Source organism: Plasmodium coatneyi, chromosome 13, assembly GCF_001680005.1.
Source record: "Plasmodium coatneyi strain Hackeri chromosome 13, complete sequence".
In the NCBI taxonomy this organism is placed as follows: Eukaryota; Apicomplexa; class Aconoidasida; order Haemosporida; family Plasmodiidae; genus Plasmodium; species Plasmodium coatneyi.
In genome coordinates, this window is record NC_033568.1 from 1,444,422 (window position 1) to 1,462,022 (window position 17,601).

The 17,601-nt window shown below is 39.0% G+C and overlaps 4 protein-coding genes across 4 annotated transcripts; 1 reads left to right on the forward strand and 3 right to left on the reverse strand.

Annotated features, from left to right (window-relative positions):
- Positions 1 to 83: 83 nt before the first annotated feature.
- PCOAH_00050340 (Uncharacterized protein) lies at positions 84 to 2,122 on the reverse strand (the record flags this gene model as incomplete). The annotated part of the gene is made up of 7 exons (XM_020061816.1): positions 84 to 249; positions 528 to 643; positions 906 to 974; positions 1,080 to 1,164; positions 1,291 to 1,381; positions 1,530 to 1,685; positions 1,861 to 2,122. 7 exons carry the CDS (start codon positions 2,120 to 2,122, stop codon positions 84 to 86), a joined length of 945 nt encoding a protein of 314 aa, XP_019917192.1.
- Positions 2,123 to 4,511: 2,389 nt separating this feature from the next.
- Positions 4,512 to 5,393, forward strand: PCOAH_00050350 (Uncharacterized protein; the record flags this gene model as incomplete). Its single annotated transcript, XM_020061817.1, has 1 exon — positions 4,512 to 5,393. The coding sequence occupies one exon, from the start codon at positions 4,512 to 4,514 to the stop codon at positions 5,391 to 5,393; it is 882 nt and encodes a 293-aa protein (XP_019917293.1).
- Positions 5,394 to 7,284: 1,891 nt separating this feature from the next.
- Positions 7,285 to 9,207, reverse strand: PCOAH_00050360 (Cytidine diphosphate-diacylglycerol synthasase; the record flags this gene model as incomplete). Its single annotated transcript, XM_020061818.1, has 1 exon — positions 7,285 to 9,207. One exon carries the CDS (start codon positions 9,205 to 9,207, stop codon positions 7,285 to 7,287), a length of 1,923 nt encoding a protein of 640 aa, XP_019917357.1.
- A 4,824-nt stretch (positions 9,208 to 14,031) lies between these two features.
- On the reverse strand, positions 14,032 to 15,516 carry PCOAH_00050370 (RNA binding protein; the record flags this gene model as incomplete). The annotated part of the gene is made up of 1 exon (XM_020061819.1): positions 14,032 to 15,516. One exon carries the CDS (start codon positions 15,514 to 15,516, stop codon positions 14,032 to 14,034), a length of 1,485 nt encoding a protein of 494 aa, XP_019917459.1.
- Positions 15,517 to 17,601: the final 2,085 nt, after the last annotated feature.

Genomic DNA, 17,601 nt, shown 5'->3' on the forward strand with positions numbered 1-17,601 from the left:
CCCCATTCGAGTGAAACGGCAAAAATGTGTGCCAGTCGTTTATATAGCATATGCGCGTACTATGTACAATCTGCCCGTGCAGTTTACTGCAAAAAGTAGAGCAAATGCTGAACCAACTCACCGTACTTCTCATGTATAACGAGGTGACAACATTCGGGTAAAATAATCATTTTCACATTCTGCACATATTTCTTTTTTTTTTCCAAAAATTTTACGGTGTAAGAGTAGGGGGTTAGTTTATCTTCCTTTCTGTAAAGGGGACAGGAAGAAAAAGGGGGCATATACATGCGTAAAGAAAAATGGGCTTCCTTTGATATGCCTATTTTTATTCTTTTTATCGATGGTACCGCATGGACATGCGAAAGGCGCAATTTTGTTAACAGTGACGGGCACATATTTTCTGCTTTTTTCATTTGAGAAGGAAGTAGATCTCCCCATACAGCATAGATATCGATGTATCGATGTAGGCGCATGTAATTCCCCATGGGGGTATGCAAGGTTGTGTAGGAGTTCACACGGATACCTACCCGTAGATGAAAAGGATGTCCACGTTCGTTTTTAACAAAGCAGAGTAGTGCTTCTTCGAATTTTGGATTTTTATTCCGGTCAGTACCTTTAGAAATGTCTCAATGAACTTTTCATGCTACAGTTAGGTGGAAAATGGAGATAAGGGAAAAAAAGGAGAAAAATGACGCATATAAAATTGTTCCTTGTCAAGTGGGAATTACACAAGGGTTTCAATTTTTACGTGAATGGTTTGACCGCCCACTCATGGCTACTTATAAATACGCATCGGCCAACTGCCACCACGTGGGGTGCGAAATTATTCACAAGTACGACGTTGCAGGTTTGTAATGGGGGACAATTTCTCTACCCCTCTATAGTGCCTTTTTTTTGTCGCTTACATTTTCTCGGAGTATTGCGTACCGTTTCATCGCATCTTCTACGTTATTCTCGAAGTTGTAATATTCATTCTGATTTTTTTAAACAAGAATTATGCACATTTGGTTAAGGGGGATATGAGAATGGAAGGTAACCTTTGTAGGTGCGCGCAGGAAGCGTTTTAAGTCTTTTGTAACCTTTACCGTATCCTCGGAGATCATCAAATGGCTGTACTTCTTGGCCAGTCTCAGACAAATACGTATGTTGTACTTTAGCAGGAAGCTGTAAGAGGGTGGGAGAGGGCATGCATAAACAGAGCACATGCAAACTCATGGGATTCGTTCCTGCGTGTTAGCCTTTGCATTGGCCACGCTCCGACATGCATACACATAAAGGAGATGACCTTACATTAAGAATCGGTGCCTTGGCTTGGCCAACCCAGCTGCACTGATTAAGCAGAATTTCTTTATGTGTATTTTATTTTCTGCAGATAGGTGTGCTACGTTAGGGATGGTGGTGGTAAAAAGGGAAAGTGTTTAAGTAAGGTCGTATCTGCATGTAGACACATCCTCGTGCATTGCATAACACTGAAGTAACCTCTTGGTAAATCTCACGAAGAAAAAAAAAAAAAAAAAATAAGAAATTACTAGCTATGATACACCCCATGGAAAAGGCGACAATAATGAAGGTTGCATCTAAAATATTTTTGTTCCTTAAAACGTCATAAATTTGTTCTGTGTATAAGCGTTCCGTAAATTTGTTCAGGTTCTTCGAAAGGACGCTATTTCCGTGGCCGTAGAAGTCTGTTTGGGAGGTCAGTGGCGAGGGTGAGAAATGGACACAAGTGGTTAATCTGTGCAGCGCGTGTGGGGGGAAGTGCACAGAAAGTTATGCTAAAAAAGTCATCCTAAAATATTCGTGCCGACGAAGTAGGGTCAAGAATGAAGCATTCTGCCCCGTAGTGGTGGTTGCTCTAACCTAGCGATATAAACGCGTGGTTGACGTGAACCAAAGAATTCATCAACTTCTCGTACTGGTGAGTGCCCCCATTTAACCCGTGCAGAAGAAGCACAATTGGCTTCTCATGGTTGCTAGCGGAATTAGTATCCCGGTGTAAAGAGCACGTGGAGCTGTTACATGTCGTACTTTCATTCGATGGTAAGTTTTTTGAGTATACTATAAAGGTGCGGCCCTTCGTGCAATTAACATATTCGTATGCGATTTTGCTTGATGAAATCATCGATTATTTCGACAAGACAATTTTACAAGAAAAAAAAAAGACTCAACTTTTGCGCTTTGTGTAGCTTTTCAGTATGGCAAATATTTTCTTTCACGTAAAAATAATCAACGGTGATTCTTACACAGACGTTGCCTTATACTCACTTAAGTACACACATGGTTAAGCATTAAAGCGTGTGTGATTGGAGTGAGAGAACAGATTTTATTGGAAGGAATACCACAAGCATGCCCATCATATGGATAATCTGCAAAACGAGTTACACATTAAAGGAAGCTCAATTGAGGATCACATTTCAGTATACATTTAGCGAATTTATTTTTAAAAATATTTTTTTTTTTTTTTTTTTTTTTTTTTGCAAACTTAAAAATGTTGCATATGTATGACACTAGTCTGTGCACATGATTTTTTTCAGTGAATAGCCAAGGTACGTTCCCTTGATCTTCAAATTATTTCGTTTCGCATTTGTGCATAAAGGTCAGCTATATTTTCTTCACTTTTGTGCTCAGTCAAGGCGTGCGCCGTTCGCTCCACTATGATGTTCCGCGGGGGGAGGGGGGCTTTCTTCACTGTGAGGTATTGCTATATTGCTTTATTGCATCATTGTAGCACTGCGGTGTTTTTCCTTTTTTCCCCCTACCCTGTAATAACACTTCAACACAGCGTGGTGAATTTTTTGCGTCACGTCAAAAGGGGAGAGTAAATTGACATACTAAGAACTGGCCAATCTTAATTTGTAACAGGTGATGTGAAGGCTATGATGGACAGGAAGGAAGCACAATTTTTCCTACAAGGCGCTGTTCCTTACATGCATTAAATTCCTTTCTGTTCGTGCAACGCGAAAAAAGGAACACAAGCGAACTTGTAGGAGGTGCACAAATAAAGAGGCAATACTTTCTCCTTTTATTTTTAAACAGCATAGAAAGGGATAAATTGACTCCACCTGGCGCAATCCAGGTGAAGGGAAAATACCACTTCTCAGTACCGCCACACAGGGGTGAATCGTTTTAGATATATACAAAATGCTACAACATGGGGATATAAATGTGTATAAACATTTTCCACCGAGTGGGTCATGCAACAAGTGTACATTGCAGCGCGTACCTTACAACATGCACCTCTTCTGCGTTATGCGATTTCCTGGAAACGACGCAAAATGGAACGAAACGAAGTCAATTTTAGCCAAATGGCGCCCCTACCTTTTGGTGAGCCATCCATTTAAAGGCAGCAACGCAAACATGCTGCATGATACAATATTCATAAAAATGGTTCCCAATTTTTGCAAAAAAAAAAAAAAAAAAAAAAAAAAATATATTAACTTCATATTAACGCTATTTCTGATTCACCGGTTTATTGGGGTTACGATATAATGTGACTACCTCCCTCATTTACCATAAATGTGTTGCTGGGGAAGGCAAAAAAAAAAAAAAAAAAAAAAAAAGGCACGCAAGATTCGACAAGCTCAGCGCTTTGTTATTTATTCCACTATGTATGGTTGGAAGTGGCCATAGATTACATCATTCGCGTCGCCAATTCAGTGAAGAATTATCCCGAAAGAGGCAAAAACGCAAACGGAAGAAGGAAAGATTCTTCAGGACGAAAGGAGAGAAACGCGCATTATGTATAACTGTAGGCACGACAAAAAGTAATACACATAATACGTTTCGCAGAGGAGATACGAAAGAGCCATTTTGTGCAGGAAATAGGAAAATAGCCAACGGAAAAAATAAGCTGCAACGAATTGTTCAAGTATAGAGGGGAGAAGGATGCGTGGATATCGTCCCCTTCTGATGATTAGATAACTCGAAAAGGAGCCAGAAAATTTTCCTCTGCTTTATACATGATAAGGTGCATAATTCTGTTTGTTATAACGTAACAATGCAATAAGGCAATAATGGAATAATCGAACAATCGAATAAGGGAGAAAACAGGAAGAAATCGCGCAGCTAAATTGTTTGTTGATCTCCTTTGGGGGGGAAGCAGACCACTGGCAGAAAATTTTACATATAAAAAGGGGGCCCCAAAACGGTGACCAGTAGCAAACAAATTATATGTTCACCACTGTAAAGTAAAAAGAAGGCAGCCGGGGGAAGAAAAAGAAGAGGAATTTCCGGCAAAGTTTACTCACACTATCATGCTGAGGACAGCACAAACAGAATAACGAGTAAAGAAAGGTCCCGACTAGGCCTAAAAAGGGGAAGCAGGAATGCCTGTACATGTGGGGAAAACTAAAGTGGAGAAGCAAGCCAACATTAGGGTCGTTAATATACGGGTTGTAGCGCCATCCTTCCAAAAAGCACGAATAATTTTTGTCCTCCGCCTTGAATCTTTCCACAACTGTTTTTTTTTTTTACCATATTTTAGCCCCCCCTCTTCATATGTGTAATGCAAAATGGAGGAAGGCAGAATTTTATTATATAGAGAAAACGACTACAGCATTTTGGAAAAGCACTATCAGAGTGCGCTGGAGAAGGACATACAAGAATTAATAATTTACTATGGCATGAAATTACTAAAAAAAAATATAAGGAAGAATTCATTTTTCAAATGGAGTCTTTACGAGCACATTTTAAAAGCTTCCATTGAATTAAATTTAACTGAATATGTAGATATGTGTTTTAATAAGCTGAATGAAAAGTTTGGAAAATTGGATGGGAAAAAGTTGAATATACTGAAAGGAATGGTATATGAATCAAAAAATAAAAACAGAGAGGCGTTAGATATTTATAAGAATTATTTATGCAAAGATTCTTGCGATAATTTAATAAGAGCAAGAATTGTGAGTTTAAAAAAAACAATAGAAAATGATACAAATCAAATTGTACAGTTATTAAATGAACACTTAAAGGAGTTCCCAGTAGACATAGAAGCATGGCATGAATTGGCAGAAATATATTTAACAGACTGTTTGTATAGCTATGCCTTATACTGTTTAGAAGAAATTTTGCTACACCTACCCACCAATTTGTACTACATATTAACCTGCGCAGAATTGCACTACACCATTAACCAGTTCGAAATAAGCAGCAAGTATTTCTGTCTAGCCATTAAATTACAGAGTAATAATTTAAGGGGGCTATGGGGAATAATAATGCTTAATGTTTCCAGATATTTCCACAGAAAACCCAAATCGCTAAGCGATAATGTGGACATAATTCTGACGTTACATTGTATTGACAGATTGCACAAATTATACAGCGGAATGAAGGTAGAGCTGTTGTATAAAAATTCTATTCTGGAATATCTAAACGAGTTGAAGGACATTTTTAAGTGACACTCTTTTGGGGGACCATAGTTAGTTAGGGAATGGCGTGCTTGTGGAGCATATGGCCCCATTTAATATGATTAAACGTTTTTTTTTCCTGGATGGATTCCTACTACTGTGGAACGCCTTACATCGTGTTCCACATGTGGCGACGTTCTGGGGCATTACCACGTCATTAAGTTATTGCAATGCTATTAAAAGTTGTCACCCGCGCGACGTTATCTCGCCTCTACGTCGCTATTCTTTTACCCCCGTGTGCTTGGTATCCTCGCACCGTATAATGTTTTGTTTTCATTTGAAATGTGATTGTCCTATAATAAGCGCACAACACACCCTTTTTAGTCCATAGTCAATATGTATCCGTGCGGGCGCATCATTTGTGACAAGGCACTTTATCTATGTGCTGCGCTGACGGAGGGGTACCCCCAGCGGTAAATGTTTACAGAAATGGGTTTTCTCGTTCATTACTTATAATTTGGTGCCAACAATTTATTACCTTCCTTTTTTTCCTTTTTTTCCATGATTTGCTAATTTTACCTTGTTCTTTATTATCCCCCGTGCCGCCATTTTTTTTATGTACCGGGGTGGCTATGTTGTTCACCGCACATCAGTGCTTGCATAGACAGCTCTGTTTCGTATTAAGCATGAGTTTTAATTAACCGCGGAAAAAAAAAAAATAAATTCCAAACGATGCAAACAAATGTGCAACCGCGCACACGCCTAAGGGCGCGATAGACCTGTCTAGTATGGGGGACCTCATAATATTTTACAAAAGAACCATCTCGCAGTTGTAATGCGAATAAGGCACAAATCGTAATTGTCTTTCAAATTATGCTACTTATTTTTGTATAATTTATAATTACATCATTTTGAAGTTAAATGTAAATGAAATATAATACCAAATATGTACACCTAAAATTATTAAAAAAAAAAAAAAAAAAAAGGGGATGAGGTGTAGTAGATGAAATGAGAAAATCATTTTAAATCTTAAAAACAACGAAAAGGAAAAAAGCAATGTCAAAAGAAAAATTAACATTTAACCTAAAAAGGGATAATATGGACTAACAAGGATAAAAAAAAAAAAAAAAAAAAAGCTAGCTGGCTAGCTAAAGGAACATTTATAAACAGCATATTAAGCATGTATTTTTTTTTTTTTTTTTTCATATGTTGGCTTTTTTTTTTCCTTCCGAATATGAATGTAGCTAATTAAATTAATTTTTTATTGGTATGCTGGGGAATAATACACACTCATGTACGCGCACAGTACATAAAAACATTTGACCGTTATAATGCGTGTGGAGCACCCATTAAACGCTCAGCTAAATTTGAAAAAAAAAAACATATGCAGACATGTTGATATGTTGGTGTGTAGATATACATATGTACATACACAGGTTCTTACGCACACGCGCACTATGCCTTATCCCACAGGTTTTACATTCGGACTAATACACAACAGCGTATCAAACAAAAGGGAATGGAAAAAAAAAAAAAAAAAAAAACGAACGCAATTTTTTTCTTCTCTAATGTGATAATAAGGAATGTACATGGGGACACATTCAGGGAGGGGGCTCTCCGTGTATACTGTGCTTCTCCTTTTCTTGTCTTCTTCCTTTTTTCTCATCACTTGACATTTTTGGCGTACCAAAAATGTGCATAAAGAAAAAAATATGAACAAAGGTTGAGGAGGGTAAATAGAGGGGGAGCCGAATTATTTAATTAAGAAGGGGCACGAAAATGCGAGCTTCCTTAAATTTTTTTGTGTGCACAACGCCCAGGCATTGCTATCAGGGTCCACTAGTGGAACTAAATAACACATAAAAATGTACATTATATGTATATATATATGTACGCACATATATACATATCTGTCTGTATATAACAGACGAGTACGCCGAGCCTAGGTCAGCGGCTTCTTGTTGCTGTTGCACTTGTCATCCTTGCAAGGGTGCTTGTTATGGTGGTCCTTCTTCTTGTCGCCGCTTTTCCGCCTCTTCTTGTCTATCATATTTTTTAGCTGATTAAAAAGGCGCAACACTTCCTTATGATCCAATTTCTGTATTGAGTCGATAAGGACATCATAGGAATAATTAATCCTCCCTTTGATTTTAACAAATGTTTTCAAATAAATGTAGGTGAACATACCAATAAAAATTTGACAATCAAATCTATCGGTAGCTCCACCATGTCCTGGAATGGCATGGCCAAAATCTTTAATTTTCAGTGCTCTCTTAAAGCCTGATGCAAAGAAGCCACCAAAGGGTGCCAAAAACGCAGCAAACAGGCTCAAAACTAATCCGTGCAAAACCATGTTGGTGTAATATATTTTATTGATGGATAGTATGGAGGATAACTGACTTGGTAGGGTATAATATTTTGGCTTGAAAATGGAACTATCCTCACAGTCCGTCGTGTATAGTGTATAAAATGGTATAAACGAAATGTGATCTTGAGGACAAATCAAAAATTTATAGTTTTGTAAAAGGTACGTTGCACCTATGCTATACAAAACGGTTATAACAGATGACCCCACAAATCCTTCAACTGTCTTCTTCGGGGATAATTCGATCAATCTTGTTTTTCCAAAGAGGACTCCAAATATATAGGCAAACGTATCATTCACAGCAACTGCCGATACGGGTATTATAAACCAAATTAGCCCCGAGTAAATATTTGCAATGTGCATTAACAATTGTGTTACGATAAATAGGGAAGATAATAGTATAATACCTATCTGAGAAAACTGATATTTTAAAGAAAACTTTCTTAAAGATAGTATAAACCATATTAATCCAAAAAATGCTAATATGAACATAATTATCGAGTGATATTTTAACATGTACTTGAAGAGTCCTATTTGATGCTTCAATTTGGGAATAATCCACGGTATACCCCATGTTAATATGGTTAAGAGAAACCAGTACCATCTTATGTAAAAAATTTCTGGCAATTTTTTGTCCTTGTTTTCTACACTCTTCAAAGATATTATTTCTCTATACACAAAGCTTACCAACACTAGCACAAGAACAGAACAGTAAAAGTGTCCAGCTGCCACCGTTAGCAAGGATAAAAATATCAGTATCATTGATGAGATGAATCTCATTTTAAATGTATCTATATTCCATTCATGGTTTTTCAAATTTACATTATGGCTGGTGCTATTCTGGCTCGATATGGACATTCTATTTTTACTTCCATTATTCGGTATTCCTCCCTTGTATCCATAAAATCGCATAAAATTCGTAAAACGATTATTTGTACTTTTTACATTAGCATATTCCTTCAGATACTTTAAATCTTTGTAACATTTGATTTCCTTACTACTACTTTTCCTTCTCCTACATTCTACCTTTTGGTTATTTTTCATCACATTTTGATCTTCCCCGTTTTCTACCTTCCCGTTTATTTCGTCAAAGCTTTTCTTTTTCTTGTTTGTATTATTATTCCCATTTTTAAATTTGTATATATCATCTGCACATTCGTTATTTGTGTCTAGGCTTCTGCTTTTACTTCTGGTCCTGTCTACATTTTTGTCTTCCTCGGAATAATTGTCATCATTGGTTACATTGGTTTTGTCTTCCTCTGCGTAGTTGTCACTATTGTGTGCTTCCTTTTTGTCATCCTCTATGTGAGTATTCCCATTGACTGCTCCCTTTTTTTTTTCCTTTACATTGATATCCCCATTGGTTAATTTTTTTTTCTTCTTCTCCTTTTTAACCGCATCGCCATTTATCTTTGGGTTGTCATCTTCGCTGTTACTTCCTAAGGATGAATGGCTTATGGGACCACTGCTTTCCTTAACCTGTTCATTTCGTTTTGGCATTGTTTCCTTTAGTTTTTTTCACAAACCATTTTATACCATTAACGCTCCTTTTTGTGTGTATCTGTGAAGTACCGAATTGAGGGTGATACGTTTTCCTCTTTTGTTCTTAGGCGGTAGGTGCGAACTGAACTACCTTTTCAATTGGGGCAGCAACTGGGCGTTGGAATAGTGTGCCTATTTCTGTATCTACGCGTCGACGAGCAATTCTCCCGTGTGCACCGACGTTTGCGTGTGCGAATATTCGGCGTACGGATGTGGGGCGCATGGACTTCTTTGCTTTCGCACAGCCTGGCAAGCGCAGCTTTAGTTGCATGTTTTAAGTGGTCATACAAACACACGGGTGAATAAACGCGAGGATAATTACACGGTTTGCGTAAGCCTACCTACGTGCATACGCGCATACGTGGGGGCGTACATAACGATAACATAACATATGCATAAGTGCATACATATGTGTGCATTCACGTACTCATGAGACTGATGCACTTGGGCATATCTACAAGAATCACGTGGGGAAAATCACGAGAACTGTTTTCTTCTTTTTTTTTGTCAAAATTAACAATCCATGCTATTCGTAAGGGGTAATATCTGCATCTTTTTTTAAAACGCCCCTTAAAGAACAACGCTGCGGAGGTATCTCTCGAATTGTTATCCTTTTACATGCGTGTACGGGGGGCCCGCTGACTGAAATAAGTTGGTACCAAAAAAGGACGAACAACACGATAAGAAAAGTGAAAAAGGGATAACGTGATAAAATGAAAAAGTGAAAAAAAAAAAGAGATAATAAATATATAAGTAAATATATAAATAAAATAAGGTGAGGAAAAACGCAAGAGCGCGAAATTTTTGGCTCTTCAAATAGCGCTATGCAGAAATATGCATACGAAAGTACATAAATACAGGGGCATGGCTGAAATATGTGTGGTTAAATTATGGCGTGAAGGGATGTTACTTAGGGGAATTCATATCACTGATGGATGTGTAACAGCTTTAGGGGATATAACAACCTTCTCAGATCTCCTCATAAATGAGGAAAATGGGAAAAAAGGAAAAGGGGTTCAATTAAAAAGGGGAAAAGTGACCGTAAAAATTAACGTAAAGAAAAACGCAAAAAGGAAACGCAAAATGAACGCAAAAATAAACCAAAATGAACGAAAAGGTCAACGCAAAAAATGATACTCTTAAGTGAATCCTGTGGGAAAAAAAAAATGACTGGCACTTTTGCATAATTCACATACGAAATAGCAGTTGAAACGTACGCTGCGCGTAAGAAAGCAAAAAACAGTGTTCCCCACTGGGTCATGGAATTAACGAAAAAAAAACGCAGGTCAAAAAATTGCGAAAAAATTAAATAGGAGATACCGGAACATTTTTGTTACGCATGTGGCTTATTCACATTTTCTTGTTCACTGCGCAACGTATGTTATGCGTTGGCACAAGAACGCCTATGTATATACAGGAATATATAAATGCATTTGCCCACATGCCGTGTACGCTGTATGTGCAACATCGCAGTATGCTGAAAAGGAAGATAAAAAATTTGTTAAATGCCCACTACAACGTGCGAGAAGTTAAAAAAAAAAAAATGTAAAGAAAAGGCACAAAAGGAATGGCCCAAGTGGCATATAAAGAAAAAAGTAACACCAACACGAGTTGCCCAAAATTTACGCATAAGTGTACATCCGCTTGTATGCAAATCTGACGGAGTTAACCTTTTTGGTGACACATTTGACTCCAAGGGGAGATGGTTCGAACGTTCTGCTGTAGTCTGCGCAGCTATCACACAGGAGGAATATCTTATCTTTGCAAAAAACTGAATTTAAGAAAATAAGAAGCGCCTCATCCCATTTGTTAAGAGGGACAAATGAAAAATTTTTTGGGGAAGGCAAAGGGTTACTGTGGCCCCCATCATTATGTAAGTACACATGTTTACCACGTGGGACCATTTACAGGGCAGCTCATTACGTCCGTCGCTCTGTGTGAGAAGCACAATGGGAGTCATATTTCTGCCTCCCTTGTGGAGCCTTAAAAGTTTTGTACACATTTACGTGCATTTGCAATTTTCCAGAAAGGAATTAACCCTTTTGTTATCATCCTGCGGTGAAAAACTTTCACATTTTTCACGCACGGGTCACGTTTGAACTATTCTTGTGCCAGGCTTGTGTGAGGTTGGACGTATATATCACCCATTCAGTCCTCCCTTCTGTTTAAGCGTGATCCACTTTATATGTAATAATGGGACAACGCAGAACAGATTAACACAAAAGCTGCCAGCTCACGGGTGAGCAGTTCATATGTCGAAGGAAACATCATTCTGCACGCTAAATGGAGACGTGCATTTTGTTAATCCAAGGAGGACAAATTGTGCATTCCCGGATTACCATTTAGCCCATTTCAACATCGTATTGATTACATGCAGGTACACCTACTAACGCTTCTACATGAGCTAATAATTCCTCTGAAAAATACATGTGTAGGAATTTGCACACCGAGGTAGATATATTACATAGGCAGCTGTGTGAACCTGGGATAGGGGTGAAAATAGGGGTGAGATGCGCCCAACCCGATTGTTTATCCCATGAAATAAAATTTTAATTCACGCGATTGACTTCGTATTCTAACAGTTGCGAAAAACGTTGCTGATGTTACAATGAATTCACACGTATGCATCCTTCAGTATATCGTAGTGCAGCCTATTGGATAGTTTAACAACCCCCAATGGGCTTTGGACAACCGGACAGGTAGCAGTCCTCCCCATTTTGGCACACACGAAGGGGAATGGGGCTGCCCAAATGTTTTTTCTCCCCTGTTCAAAATGTCACCTCTTTGGTACGCACTCCCAATTAACACTCGTAATGTTTTAGAAAAAGAAAATCTTTTGTGGAGATGTACTATTTTGAATGTGCTGCTGCTAAGAGTAGTTCCCCTTTTTAATCAAAACTAAGCATCGTTTTTTTTTTTTTTTTTTCTCCCCCCGTTTGTTATGCTCCACCATTGTGCCGCTGTTCATGGTGCAAATGAGAAGTCAGTCATCCTTCCTGACTTCGTCCCATTTGAATACACGGCGGAGAAAAAAGGGTCACCGCAAGTGAGGTTACCCTTTAGCCCTGTGTTAGCAGTAGACGACATTACCTAGTACCACTACGCCAGCTGCGTTGCCCGTATGTGCAGATGTAGCGTCCTCCCTAAAAAGGTTACATGCGTAGTTGCGTAAGGATGCAGATTGCCTACTTGTCCATGCTTAAACACCGAATGGACTGAAAACAGAACAACGTTTTGTTTACAAAGATGTTTACAAGTTTAATTAATTTTTTTTTTTTGTATATTTTTTATGGTACGTTTTTAAAATAGCATTTTGTCTTCTGGGTATGCACATTTCATCAGTAGATGGGATAAAAGGGGAAAAAAAGGGAAACACTAAAGTGGCAGAGGAAATATGTTTCGCCTCTGTGTTTTTAAAGGCGCAACGTACTCCGCTACAGTACGTTTACGCACATTTGTAGGTGTGTATGTATATGTCCCCGCAGGGACAGCACGCATAATTCAGCTGCCTTCGCGCCACTTTAAGTAAACACGTTATTAATTGAAAACCCTCCAGTGGTGTAACTCCACCTGCGGCTAAACTATACGCTGCATACTTAATAGGACCAAAATCAATTTTAAAAAAAAAAAAAAAAAATAACTCGATTATTCCACAAGCATGTATACGTCTGCGCATTCGCACACAGAGTACTGCACATATGCACACCTGTATATACAACGTAACTGCACATCTTTACATGCAATTAAAAATATACTATATACATGTGGCAGGATAGTAGAAGCCTATAGGCCAAACATGCAAAGGGGTACATATGCATTATTAAAACTAATTCTGGGCATTCACAACGTGTTTCAACAAACAACAGTGAATTGGCGTGTGCGCAAAATGGGAAAAAAATACAACATGTACAGCTCCAGCTGCGCTGTGTCCAATTATGCATCGACACACACAAAACCATAACATGCAAATTTTAAAGTCATTAAAGCGCGGCACTAAAATGACGTAGAACGAATTGCACTTTTCACTTTAATTTCGAAACGCGCTTTGATATGAGCTTCCATACATGCCATGAGAAATTTCGCGTGCCTCGCCTTATCTGCGGTACTCCACGTAGGTAAGAGTGTGCACAAGGACATGTGCAAATGCATACAAATGCGCACGTGCGCACCTCTCACGCAAGTAAACGTGGAGGACCAAATGTGTGCCTACAAAATTTAAGCACTCACATGAAGGTCACATACATCCAGGCGTGTATGTGTAGGTACATGTACATACGGAAAAATACACACACACATATACATACACAGTAGGAGCGCTACTACAAAAAATTCGTGGTTGAAAACAAATATGACGCTGTACAAAAAGGGGTGTACATTATGGTAATATCTTCGCGTTAAATAGCTTCTTTTTTTTTTTTTTTTTTTCGAGCTATCAACTTTTTTTATTCCTGTTGCGTGTTCTTCTGTTTCTTTTTATGCAACTTCACTTGTCCACCTTTTTCACCTCCGTCCAGTATCCGCATGGGCATGTCCCACACACCTTGCAAACGACTTTCTTCTTCCCGTATACAAAACGTATATATAAATGGACGCGCACGCACGTGTACGCTGTCCAATATGTTCTCTTGTGCACACGCACAGGGTTGCGAACGTACACAATTGTTCCTATTCGCGTAAAAGTGGGCCAACGCAACCAGTGCAGAAGCAAAAAAGGGGAATGCCCCTCATATAAATATACGCTTCCTCACACATGGGGTGATTCTCCCACCACGTGCCGAACGATCACACATGCGGTGTGGCGTTCATGAAATTTCTCCGATTGTCGGCCGTGTTCAGCTTGCTCCTCTGGTTGAGCAGTGCCTGCACGTACTGCTCCTCGCCCTTCTTTATGGTGACCTTGAGCTTCTTCTTATGCGCCAAAAATCCGTTCATGTATTTAACAGCATTTATTGCGCTATCTACATTGTCGTACGAAACGAAAGCGAACCCTCTATTCCTGCCAGTGTCCTTTTCAGTGGCAATGTGTGCAGAAAGGATATTTCCAAAGGGAGAAAAGGCAGCTAATAAATCATTTTGTATCCACTCATTTGGGATATGAAAAATGAAAATATTTGCCCCCACAGGACCAGACACTTCATTCATATTTAATGGATTAATAAAATCCTGTTCAAGTTTTCTGGGTTTATGCCATTGGGTCTGTCCCGTTATTTCATTGTGATAGTATGGTCGTCCATCTTCTTTCGAAAAATATTGTTTCCATGGGGAATGGGCATCGTTATTTGTGTTTCTCTGGTGAGCTCCATTGTTTTGTAAGTTATAATTCATATGTACAGGGTATCTATTAAAAGAATTGACATGCATATTTTTAAATTGTTGGGACTGCAAAAAGGCACTATTATTATTGTTCTGATTATTGCTGTTGTTGTTGCTATTGTTGTTATTGCCGTTGTTGTTGTTGTTGAGCGGGTTGAGTAGGGCCCTGTTTAGCAGCTGCTTTTCCTGTAATTGATTTTTCGTCTCTGCGAATCGAACTTCAATTGGCTTCTCCGCATTTTCGATGGCTATTTTTCCATTCAAATTTTGTATTGCAAATATTCCTTGTTCCTTATACGCGTAATTAACAAAGGCACACCTTTTACTAACCCCGTTGCTGTTTTTCATAATGTACACTTCTGTCACGTTTCCATATCTGTTGAATAGATTTCTTATTTGCTCTTCCGATATCTCCTTTGGAAGAGAGCCAACAAATAATTTCGCTTCATTTTCATTCGCGTTATGCATATTCACGCCATATTTTTCCAACTCCCCTATGGCAAATTTGACTATCAATGGTCCTAAGGTTTCACACAGAACTTTTTTTCCGTGTAAATCTTGGATAGCCTTTTGTGCATAATATATGGACTCCATTCGGACGAATACATTGGCTCGATTTACGTTTGGTTTCTTGTCTTTTATGAAAACCACATCCTTAATACTTCCGTATTCTTCAAATATCGCTTTTATATCATTTTCTGTTAAATTTTTTGGAATGGAGCTGACAAAGAGCTTTGTGGGGATGGACGGTGCTGGGTTGTACGGGTTATTCATTTGGTAGTTGCACTGCTGCTGTTGTTGTTGTTGTTGTTGCTGTTGTTGCTGCTGCTCCGATAACCTTGTGTCTCCATAGGTGGCTTCATTTTTCTCGGCGCTAAACGCCTGCGTGCTGTTGCTCATGTTGTTCATATTGTTCATGTTGTTCATATTGTTCAAGTTGCTCATGCTGTTCATGCTTCTTCAACTTTGCCGCGTAAAGGGTTGTTTAACGTCGTGCGCGTAAAATGAGAAGTGCAACTTCTTCCTTCTCCTCTTATGGATACTTGCTCAAACGCGTGTGCGCTTGGTTTTTTTTTTCCCTTTTGGGGGGGCCTTTTAGCTAGAGGATGTGTACACATAAAGGGGCGTGCACATAAAACAGAGTGTAAGTAACGTTTGATAACACGTATCGCTCGCCGGACAAAAACAACGCTGAGTTAACGTTCTCCTTTTTTTTGCCCTCCGTGTATTTCCTTTTTGCGCTCACTTTTTCAGACTCTCCAACTGGGCTTTGTTTTTTTTATCCCCTTTTTGTTTTTCCAGTTCTTCCTGACGTTCCCTAACATGTGATGCAGTCTTAGAAAAATAAATTTCTCAGTCTCGTCGTGGGGTTTTCAAGCTGTTCCACGTGTACAGGCGTATGCATACGTGCGTGTAGGAGCGAATGTAAGCAAATGGGTAGGAAGAGAGAAAAACGGCGGCGTGCACGTCATGTCAGCGCGGGGGGGAAATTCCCTTGTGATGTGTACTTTATCTCATTCCCTCTAAACTTCGTAAATGTGTAGTACAGCGTGACGTAACTTTCCCCGCAGCTCTATGGAATACGGCCATATGCTTTTACACCCATGTGGTTCTCTCCTTATGTTTCACCGCCTGATGCCTCGCTGTCATTTATTCCATTACACTAGGTCACATTACAGCATAAAATTGTTATCTACCTTTTTTCCGTTTGGCAGGTGGGGAGTTGCTTCTTTTTTTTTTTTTTTTTGCGCAGGGAAATAAAAGTAAAAGAAATAGTTAACTGAACGTAATGTAAACGTAAGGATAAAAGTAACGGTGAGGAAAAAGTGTTTGCGTGAGTGGGGGCATGGCGCTAAGGTGAAAACAAAATTTGTGCTTAGCTAATGTGCTGCTAAAATTTTATACTTCCTTTAACAATGTGTCGCATGAGCCTTCAAAATTGTGCGTAACTATTCTACAAAAAAATCATTTTCCGGTATTACTTTCTTCCTGTGCTCATTTGCAATGCGCACAATACACAAGGTTACCCCTTGTACGAAGGTTTCACAGGAACGGTTACGTATCGTATTCGCCTGTATGTACGTATGTGCGCACGTGCCCATGTACGTATGCATAATACGCATATGTGTGACGCCCATAAGCTTGCACGCGCCAAATGTGCCTTATCTTTATAGCGCACTGCCGGGGTTCGTTTCAGCATGGCTCGCGGCCAGCACATTTCGGCTGTGCCGTGCCATTGCGCCTATTCCGCATTGTTGCTATTTTGGTTGGCGTCCCTTAGTTTTTTCTTCGTTTTCTTTTTTCTTCACCCTTATTATGGCCTCCTGTGTATTTTTTTCCCTTTTTTACACCCTTTTAATTGGTATTCCCCTTTTTTTTACTATTAGGAAATTATCGCCTTTTACGAATAAGGGCTGGGCTTATCTGCTCATACTCTAGCCCTTTCAGCAAAAGTGAAATTTTATTTTCCCCCCCCAAATATTTAAAATTGTTACATTAAGGTTATATTTATATGCGTACACGTGGTGTTTCGCGAGTGGGTGTTGATCGTCGCTTAGTGTGGCGCTTTTTTCCGTTACACATTCCAGCGCAGGCGTATTGTCCAGTGCGCCGGTTTATATCTGCAACTTGGGGGAAAGCATAGCGATGTGCTAGACATTCTCACGTATGCATGAACATTTGCATGTACCCAGGACCGTACCTATCCATGATCACATCTCTCACGGGGGAAAAAGGGCTACACTGCCGATTTAACTAATAGAAGCACATGTCCATTTTGGAATAATATATTTTTCGCAATTTTGCTAAAAACATGAAACTTTTATTTTATTTTCTTCATGGAAAGTTCACATTTTATCACAACAGTTGCACCGAAGGGTACATGGCGAAACGTGTTAGCGCGTTGAAAAGTGTTTACACAGGCATGTATAAATTTCCCGTCATCTACAAGGGATGTTCAATTTTTTACTTTTCCCAATAAATTAAATTACGAATTTGTGTAAAGATGCTCAAAGGGGGGAAAGACTAATTCCTGTGTTC